At 47.4% G+C, this 10,485-nt stretch overlaps 1 protein-coding gene across 6 annotated transcripts in view; it reads right to left on the minus strand.

The window, feature by feature from the left end:
- DHX30 (DExH-box helicase 30) overlaps nucleotides 1–10,226 on the minus strand; it is a 29,376-nt gene extending 19,150 nt beyond the window's left edge. The window contains exons 1-4 of one of the 6 annotated variants that reach the window (XM_072722387.1): nucleotides 10,051–10,226; nucleotides 8,053–8,147; nucleotides 5,913–5,967; nucleotides 381–476 (exon numbers count right to left, since the gene is read on the minus strand). In XM_072722387.1, coding sequence (XP_072578488.1) covers nucleotides 381–476; nucleotides 5,913–5,940 — 124 coding nt within the window. In that variant the 5' untranslated portion in view covers nucleotides 5,941–5,967; nucleotides 8,053–8,147; nucleotides 10,051–10,226. Of the gene's footprint in view, nucleotides 1–380; nucleotides 477–5,912; nucleotides 5,968–8,052; nucleotides 8,148–9,540; nucleotides 9,904–10,050 lie in introns of those variants that run through there. The other 5 variants (XM_072722391.1, XM_072722388.1, XM_072722392.1 and 2 more) reach the window with 5 other exon arrangements.
- Between the last annotated feature and the right edge of the window lie 259 nt (nucleotides 10,227–10,485).

The raw sequence follows: 10,485 nt of genomic DNA on the forward strand, positions 1-10,485 counted from the left end.
GACACTGGGCTTGGTTAGGGCTCTCTGTTCTGGCCCTGCCACAAGTGCCTGTGCTTTCTGAATGACGTGAGCCAGGGACTGCCTAGAAGATCCAAGCCCTGCAGATTCTTCACACTAGGGCTGAACACCCAGACTGAGCCTGGGTTTTATGCCTGGTCACACAAGAGACCACAGGGTCTAAGCCAGGTGGCCAAGGACCATAAAATAACCAGACCTTTCCAAATGATCTCTCCCTGAGGGTTCCAACAGCTCCACTAGCCCCACTCCTACTCACTTGCTTTCCAGAGGACCATGACCCTGGCACCCGGGCTCCCACTGCCACCCGCCTCCCCACAAACCCTGGACCAAGCTGATGCTGGAGGCAAAGGCTCCTCCCTTACCTCGAGAGATGGTCCCTCCAGGGGCAGGGTTGACACACATGGGTGGAAGGCGGGGTGGGGGAAGTTTGCACTGACGCTGCCTGTGCTGGGCCCGATCTGGGGAAAGAGAGAGGGCATCAAGGTGACATGTTCTCACTCCTCACAGTTACAGACCCCTGGACTGACTCACCTCAGAGCCTCTGTGAGGAGCTCTGGGCAGCGGGACTGCTGGAGGGTATGTGAAGCCAGTCACAAGGTCTGAGAAACAGTGCCACCAATTCCACACAGAAAGAAGGCAATGGTCTTCTGTAGAGATGTGATATGTGATAACTTTGTAGAGATCCCTTCCTCTCAAAAAAGCCCCCAAACTCTCCCTGTTCCCTGAGCCACCTTGTGTGAGCTGAACAACATCCCATTTCCTCCTCTAGAGCTGCAAGTTGTGAGGATGAAACAAGAAAACAGCTGAAAACTGAAAAGCCATGGTACCATATAATCCCCCTTATCTGTCTTCCACTTATGGTAGCTAACCTTGTCTGCTGTTGGTTCCTGGATGGCCATTTTAGCAACCAGGTCTCAAATTACTCTTTACTTCTAAGAAACGGGCAAGGAAGGACCAAATGACTATGGAGGTCCTCCCTAAGCCCAGACCAGACCCACACTTACCAGCCTTTTCTCTCTTTATAAAAGTTAATGATTTGCCATTCCAAATACTTCCATTCATTTAAAGATTAAATACTACTCATCAGTGACCTATACTTTTTTTTAAAAGATTTATTTATTTATTCATTCAAAGAGAGAGAGAGAGAGAGAGAGAGAGAGAGGCAAAGGGAGAAGCGGGCTCCATGCAGGGAGCCGGATGCGGGACTCGATCCCCCGTCTCCAGGATCACGCCCTGGGCTGCAGGCGGCGCTAAACCGCTGTGCCACCGGGGTTACCCCTCTACTTTTTTTTAAAGATTTATTTATTTATTTATTTATGATAGACAGGGAGAGAGAGAGAGAGAGAGAGAGAGAGAGAGAGAGAGAGAGAGGGAGAGGCAGGCTCCATACTGGGAGCCTGACGCGGGACTCGATCCGGGACTCCAGGATCGCGCACCTGGGCCAAAGGCAGGCGCTAAACCGCTGAGCCACCCAGGGATCACCCTAAAGTACTTTTTTAAGGAAGTTCCCAAAACTTTGATATTCATGAACATCACTGTTGCACAGGAAGGTGGGAATGTATAGGTAAATAAGGTTTCACATGTTTACCACCATCTACATGGTGAAGACACCATTGAATCACTGGGTCTGGGGTAAAAGGTACATGAGCATCCTGCTCTCTTTGCTCCACTGGTTTCAATATGATAAATGGGGCAGGAGAGGAGTAGGCAGAGACAGCCACACACACACTACACACTTGAGCAGCAGTTTGCTCTGCTACCACGATGTCCATTTCCGTAATGCAAAGGCTCATATACAATTGGTACATAAGGGAATGGTATCAGGAAAACATGAGAACCAGTTCAATGTGATTCAATGTGATTGAAATGTGATTCTCAGTTCAAATGTGATTTCTCTAAGGCAAAGGAACTGGAACAGCAAAGGTAGATTTATAATTTTCAGCAAGAAAACAAAAGACTCTTCCAGATATGTGTGTGTGTATACACACACACACACACACACACGTTTTTTTAAGAGAGAGAGTGCATACACGAGCACAGGAGAACAGGGATGGGAGGGGCAGAGGGAGAGAGAGAAAAAAAAAAGAGAGAATCTTAAGCAGGCTCCATGCCCAGCACAGAGGCTGATGTGGGGCTCAATCTCATGACCCTGAGGTCATGACCTGAGCTGAAATGAAGAGTAGGACGCTTAACCCACTGAGCCACCCAGGTGCCCCTCAATTATACTTTTTAAAAATTAAAATTGAGTGCCTGTAGGGAATCAAGGTGATAGATACATGGATGTTCACTATAAATTTCTTCAACATTTCAGTAGTTTTGAAAATTTCTATAATAAAATGTTGGGGGGAAACGCAAGTAGCTACAGTGAGGTCCCCTTCCCCCACAGTGCCAGCTGCACACACGCCTTACTGGCAGCCCCACGGGCTCAGAGCCCCACTGCCACCCGCGCGGCCTCAGCACTGCCAGCTTTGCTCCAGAACACACTCTGTACATTTTTAGCACTGTACTGCGCTGCTTGCCTTGGCTGTCCACGGCATATTCCCAGGCCCCAGTGACTGCTATTGTCACACTCTAGCCATAAAGTTGCACTCTACTGCCCCAGCTCTGTTTCTCCCACAAGCCCTCGTATGACATTAGAGGTGTGTGATTTTTGCGGATAACACATACAGTGTTGTAGCAGAAATACTTGTAGGGTCTTCTGGAACAAAGTGCCTAGGATCAAGGTTTATCTTGAACTTAAGGTGGAAAATGACCAGCTCAACCTCTCCAGTCCTGTTTGAGAAGGGTTCCCATTCATATCCAGGGATGCTGGATTGAAAAAAAGGAATAAATAATTTGATGATTATTGTTTCATTAAGCATTTTCAGTAATTGGGGGCAGGGAAGTTGTTACAGTCCCACAACCTCACTGAGCCTTCTTCTGACCATGGAGCTGGAGGAAAATTGTCCATTCTTGCTGTTGATCTAGTGTTTTTCAAAGTTTTATGACGACTGTTAAAGATTCAGCTTCAGATTCTCTTTGTGGCCTGTTTCTGATGGCATTACCTCCGAGACAAGAAACTTGTGTTAAGAAGCCAGCAAAGACAGTAACAGGCCACTTACCAGGCACACAAGTGTGCATGCTGGGAGGTGCTGGCAGCTGTAATGAATTACATAAGAGGAAAGATGGCAGCCACAAACCCAGTGGGCCACTATCCACAAAGCTGCAGGGTACTGCTATAGCTCTTACCTTCAGAAGCCTCAAATGGCCTGCCCCCTTGAGACTCTAAGCCCCTGAGTGCAAGAAAGCATAGCTGTCTCCACACTAGTGTCTCCTATATAGGTGCTCAATCATGCAGCCACATAGCACACAGCACACCGCATGCTGAGGCCAGGCTGTCACTCTCTGGCAAAACACTGGCTACAAGTCTGCATCCCAAATAGATCAATCTACTCACATTTATCAAGGGCCTGCCAACTCAAGACTAAGGGCTGGAGACAGACCACAGCCAAGGGCTTTTCCTATATTATCTCTAATCTTCATTATACCTCTGAAGATAAGGGCTGGAAAACAGGATCAGGTAAGTTAACACCTTGCTAGTGTTAGTGGGGACCAGATTTGAACCCCAGCCAGTCTGACTCAAGCTTTACACCATGTGACATTTCCCTTCAAGATTCATGACACCTTAGGGAGCTCATAATCTCACCATGAGGAGCAGAAAAACATAAAAACTAGGTAAGAAATAAAGAACAATCCTATACAACAATAAAAATGTCACAAGGCCAAACATGACCAATTGCCAAGGTCATGGTGCAAACCACAAGTGATACTAGCATTCAGAAGGCAGGAAAGGACATTCGACCTTAGAGTCAGAAAAGAAAATGTAGGTTTGCTTCAAGGAAAATATTCAAGACAGTAAACTCTTTCTGATTAATGGTTTTCCCTGAGACTTTGAAGCATAAAATGGTTGTTGGTAAGAATGTAACACTTACCTGTATGGAAAGCAAGGCCCCAAATCAGACTATGTGTGATAATTATGTCCCGAAGCTACTTAATACCACGGATTGTGAATTTACCAGGTGTCAGGCCCTGTTCTAAGCTCTTTACATGCATTAACTCCTCTGATCCTTACAACAACCCTGTGAGGCAGGTACTAAGATCTGGCCCACTTACATCATGAGGAAACGAAGGCATAGCGGCCCAATCATCTGCCTCCAGCTTTGGCCAGCAAGGGTGCAGAAGTGTGACATGAACCAGGCATCTGGCTCCAGAATTTTTGCACAGTGAGGCTATGTTGGCTCCCATGAAATTGAATCTAACAACGTCATCCCAGACAAAAAGCCTCTCAAACAAATCAATCTCCAGCCTAGAAAGAAAGCTCAGCCTAGAAAGAAAATGCTCTAAAGGAATTTTGCCACAATTCTCTCACCTGGTACCATCTCCCCATTATGTGGGAGTGAAACAGCACAGAGAAAAAGGAGGATTATGATTTTACTGAGCTCTCCACCTCTTTACAAAACCAATGCTGTTCACTCAGACACTCCCACCAGGAGAGAACCTATTTTCATCCAACTTTCACAAGTGGGTGGACAACAAAGCCCACTGATTAATAAGTAAACACAAAGCAATTAAGTGTATTTCATTTTCAGCTCAAAATCAAAATGTGCTGTCCACACTAACCTCAAACCCAGTGTTTCCCTTTTCAGACACTTAACCAAAGAAACTAGGATGACAGAGATTAATTTTGTGCAATATAAAAACAGAGTGGCTAAAAACAAACAAGAAGGCAGGAAGAGGCTGCTGAGCCCTGGGACTTCCAGGCCTCCTTCTGATCTCATCCAACAGGACACCACTCAGCTAAGGTTTTCCAGGCCTCTAGGAACGTAAGTGGGAGAGGAGACACAACGGGGAGGACCCTTTCTTTTCTTTTTTTTTTCAGTAGGCTCCACACCCAGCGTGGAGTGCCATGTGGGGCTCAAACTCAAGTTCCTTGGATCAAGAATAGCATGCTCAACTGACTGAGCCACCCAGGGCCTCCAGGGGAGAGCCTTTTTATTCAGCGGTTATAGAAGGTCTATTATGGTTGATTTGTAAAACGCTCAGACAGGAATTTACCGGTCTGCATCAACAGAGGTAACAGGCCTTTTACTCACTGTTCCCTAAAAGGAGGCAAGTCATGCTCCTAAGATACATACACAAGGCCCTCTGAGATGTGGTCCCTGAAGGCTTCCCCAGCTACAGCACTTCCTATAAGCATGAATAAACACTACCCTGCAGGCCAGCCATTGCTCCATTCTATCACTGCTTATACAACCCTCTGACCCTATCTGCTAGAGAGCATGATTCCAAAACCTGCCACGGTTTCTATGACCACTAATATAACAATTACCCAATTCACACTCACCAGCATTTGCTGAGGCCTGCCCTGTGCAAAATGCTATGCCAGGTGCCATAAATGATAAAGGAACACAACAGGCTCTGGCTGCAGGGAGCTTCTAATCTAGGGATGTGGAGATTAGTTCAGAATAAACTAAGCACAAGAAAGTGCAGATATGGTCCTGAGGAAAATCAGAGAGAGGAGGGACTGAGTTTGGTTGATAGAATCAAGAATGGTTCATGGAGAAAATGGGATAAAACACTGGCTTAGAAAAATAGATGGGCTTCCAATGTGCAGTGAGTACATGTGAGAGGATATTCAGGGAGAGGAACAGCAAAGGAACACAGGGATGCGGCCAGGTACTCAGCCATGGGGTCATAAGCACTGTGTGAGGGGAAGGCAGAGAAAGGACTTTGGTGAGTCATGCAAAGAAGGGGTCTACGGGGTCCTACATACTGGTAAGGAGTCCCTGCAGCCCTCACAGCTGCCCGTCCCAGGGAAGGAGGGCATGAGGTCGCAGGCACAGCTATGTTCTTACCTTTTCTGAATGAGTCCAGGCTGAACATTTCTGGCCAGGAGGGAAAGCTGGAATCCTAAGAAGGAGGGCCAAGAGGCAATGGTTACTATTCTCAGTCCAGGACCCCACAGAGAAGACTTCAAATACACAAAAAGCATGGTCCAGAAGGTGAGACAAATGAAACTCTTCACTACTGAGCACCAACTGCTGCTCCCAGCCTTAAGGATGGAAGGGCCATCTCCACTCTAGGGTAATTACATGGCTCTGTTTCTATATCACTGAGAGCTTTCTTCTTTTTTCTGTCCTAAACTCCCTAAACCCTGTTAAACAGAACGAGATGCATTTCATCCTGGGAGACGTATTTCCACCTCATCACAGCACTTGCAGTTTTCCTGGGACTTCTGGGAAGAAAGGAAATTCTATATGGACCCCTTTTCTCATCTGGCATCAGCGAATGGGACTGACTGCCTTATGGACAAAGTAGTTTACTGAGCTTTCACAAAACCCAGTCAAGACCCTAGGGATGGGACTTGATGGCAGTATCAAAGAGTAAGTGGACTGTGATTCAAAGTAAAAAGCCTTTCGTGGCAGAGTCTATTATACAACAAATATTAAGTTAAAATTCAACTGTTGGTGGGACGCCTGGGTGGCTCAGCAGTTGGGTGCCTGCCTTCGGCTCAGGTCGTGATCCCGGGGTCCGGGATCGAGTTCCACATCGGGATCGCTGTGAAGAGCCTGGTTCTCCCTCTGCCTATGTCTCTTGCCTCTCTCTCAGTCTGTGTCTCTCATGAATAAATAAATAAATCTTTAAAAAAAAAATTCAACTGTTGGGCAAAAATTTTGGTACATTTTATTCATTTAACTGAGGAGTATACTTAGAGCCTTAAAACATACACACACACAGAGAGAGAGAGAGAGAGAGAGAGAGAGAGAGAGATAAGTAACACCTCTGGTTTAATGATTTTTTGTTTCAAAAACACTCAAACTCACTTATAGATGTTTTTAATAATGTAGTACTCCTGGGTTGGTACAGTAAACTTACATGGCCTCAGTTTAAAAACATCTACACAATGTTTTAGCAAACCAGCATAATGTCCAACATTACAAGGAGTCTAATAGGGCCTACACTCCTGCTTCTGACTGCTTTCCCATCTCATTCTCAAATCACGGGGAGATGAGGGTGGAGGGCTGACCTGGGGCCGAATCTTTCAGGTCCATAGCAGGTCTGCCCTGATGGCCTCCTCTCCCCCAGGGATGCCGGAAATTTCAGCCGATAGGATATGGTAGCTCAGAGAGAAAACTTCAATACAGTATCAACAACGACACAGTTCACTTTCAGAAGTTACATTCTATAGACTCCTTCTATCCAAATTAGAAGAAAAAGGGTATAATTTGAGATTCTAATTTTAAAGAAAATCTGATTATAAAATCTAAAACATCTAAGCAATTATTATTTGAGTCACAACATTTTCTTGCTAAGAAAGAGTAAATTAATTTGCTTATAAACAGACTGTTAGTTCTGCTTTTAAAAAGTCCCTGGCCAGGGGCACCTGGATGGCTCAGTGGTTGAGCACCTGCCTTTGGTTCAGATCGTGATTCCGGGGTCCTGGGATCAAGTCCCACATCAGGCTCCCTATGGGGAGTCTGCTTCTCCCTCTCCTTATGTCTCTGCCTCTCTTTGTGTTGTCTCTCATGAATAAATAAATAAAATCTTTATTAAAAAAAATAAAGTCCTCGACCCCAAAGCCACATGACACTATCTTTTCCTATATCAATTTAAAAAAATCTGTATGATATTCAAGATAGGATGTTTTAAAGATATCTTACTGAGTTCCAGAACACTTCAGAAACTGAAAAAAAATGTGCGTTCCTTGAAATATAATTATGTTGGAAACTTTTATGATTCAGAGTTTCTCTCAAATAATTCAAAGATAAGTAAAATAATATTATGTCAAGAGTTCTTGCATAATGAAACACCACTTAACTTCAGGTAGAGTCACTATGGGATGATTCAAGGACAGAGAGATTCCATAATGACTAATTAAAAATGATAGCCTTCTTCTAAGACAGTCACAAACGGATTTAATATGTGCCTTTGCTTTACAGTGTGGCTGTACGTGAGATCTGCCACTGCTTTGTGTGCATGGCTAAGTCAACTTACCTTACACGAGCAGTGACAGTCTCAGATTTTGTAGGCTTTTGAACTGAAGCTGAATTCTCTCCTTGCTATTCCTCATCACGAGGCTGGGCCTCCTCCTAGAAAATACAAGACTGGGTCACTATAGTGATGGACCTCATACGGAAAACAAAGTAGATGCAGACCACTGAAATCCATTTACTGACTCTAACAACAAGGACAAGTTTTGTTAATGGCATGAAACCCACACTGGACACACTGGCCTCACTTCAGGACCTGCCATGACAGGCAGACTCACAACCCATCAAATTGTGAGCTGCCCTACACCAGCACCTGTAAGATATCAAGAAAGAGATGTCATGGTGAAAAGGGGCTTGTAGTCCTGAAAGCATTTTCTCCAAGCCCAGAGCAAAACCTGCTTCCAGTTCTGAATTCTAATCCCATAACGACTCTAATATGACCCTACTTAAGATAGATAATAATAAAAATAAAATAAAATAAAAACCTCTTCCAGGTTAGGAAAATAATGATTACTGAATACCATTTTCAGAGTTCACAAAGTACTTCCACAGACTTTAGAGCAGTTAATCTATGCAACTTCCCAGTTAGGTAGAAATTATCTTTCCCAGAGAAGGAAATTGAGGCAGATTTTCCCAAAGAAAGTTATGTAAGTTGCCCAAGATCCCATAGCTGCCTCAGGGCAGAATGGAAATCTACAGTTAAGTACTGGACTCCAAAGCTTTCCATGCTTACACTACACTATTTTTCTTATTTCTATGGTACTGTGCTGTTGCCTAGATGTCCCATGGTTCATTCCTGGAAATAATATTTTATAGTGACATAAAGGTTGAAAGTGGCAAGAAGGGTCCAATTGATAAACTTTGGACCATGCCTACAGAAGTTAAAACACTTGGAGAATAAATATTCTTTAGAGCTAAAAGGACAACCTACACAGGTTTTTAAAAAAAAAAAAAAATCAGCAAAGGATGTATTTCCTGCATCTTAAACAGCTCTACAAATAAAGAGCATTACCATAAACTCTACCAGGAAAAAGAGAACTCCCTCCTGGAAACTCCAACACTCCAAGATTTAAGTGTAAATAGTAAGATATAGTCAAGACCCACAATGACAGTGGCTTTACTGCCTTTAAAGAACTGCGAGGGAAACCATCAGACAATGTCTCCTTTCCCTCTGGCCAGTAAGTTGCAACCAAAAACAGTTTTGAGAGTCTGCACCTGGCCATCTGCAGTCCACCTGCTACAGTCTATGGCAAGACCCTGTGGATTGGGGGGTTGCAAAGTGGGACAATCTCTGCCTTACAACATCACAATTAAGGTGACCAACGTTGCTACACAAGGAGTAGCTAGACAGCATCCTGACGCCATACTCCAGGCTTGGGGGTTCTGAGGACCCCTGGCACTCCAGTTCACTGCAAACAAAGGACCCAACATGCATTAGGTCTTCCCCTGCGAAATGGGGCAAGTCACCACCAGCAAACAAAGAACACCTCACCCCTTGGCCTCCCTCAGTGACAAGGTCGGTGCAAAACGGGGCAAACCAAAGGAGCCAGAATGCACCAGGCCTCCCTTTGGACGAACGGTCCAGGCGGCACGGGGGACAGACAAAGGTCCCGGGGCACTCCAGGAGCTTCCTCCAGGCCCTGCCTCGGGGAACCGAGCATCCCCGGAGGCGGAGGCGTCGTTGCGCCAATGAAGCGGCCTCTCCCGCGGTCCCCGCGGAGCCCCTAGCTACCAGGCCCGCCCCGGCGGACCGGCCTGGCCCCCGCCCCCGCCCAGGCTCCATGGCAACGGCAGGCCGAGGCCTGGCTGCCCACGGCTCGGCCGGGCCGGCTTCGCGGGCAGGCCTAGGATGCCCGGCCTGCTCCTCGGGCCCGCCCGCTTCTCCGCCCCACTCTCCGCCAAGCCGGCGGTCGGACCCGGGCCTCTCCTCGCGCCGACCACCCCCGGCCGCGGCAAGCTCCTCAAGGGGACACGAAAGGGGAGAATAAAAAGCCCAATTCACCTGTTGTTACAGATGTGAAACAAGCCTCGGTGCACCGCGCATGAGCCGCGGGCCCCCCCAACCACGGCCGGACTACAACTCCCACCAGCGGCGGCGCGGCCCCTTCCGGGTCCCGTGGCGGAAGTCCCGCCGGCCGCCCCGGCGCTCCCCGCCCCGCCTCCCGCGCCGACCCTGCGTCTCAGCGGGTCTCCAGCGGGTCCCCCCACTCGGGGCTCGCAGTGGCCCCCCAGGGCTCACGCCTCCGGGCAGCCAACCCGCGGCGAGACCCCGGCGCCGAGCCCAATGGGGGGCGGCCGCGGCGGGCGCAGGCGGGACTTCCGGCGGGGCCGCCGAGGGGGTGGGCGCGCGGGCTGCTGTGGGGCCGCTGAGGGAGCTGGTCTGGGCGGCCGGGCCCCACACGGCGCCCCCCTCACAGCGCCTCAGCATCCGGCAGTG

The sequence above is a fragment of the Vulpes vulpes genome, chromosome 9 (genome assembly GCF_048418805.1).
Source record: "Vulpes vulpes isolate BD-2025 chromosome 9, VulVul3, whole genome shotgun sequence".
Lineage (NCBI taxonomy): Eukaryota > Metazoa > Chordata > Mammalia > Carnivora > Canidae > Vulpes > Vulpes vulpes.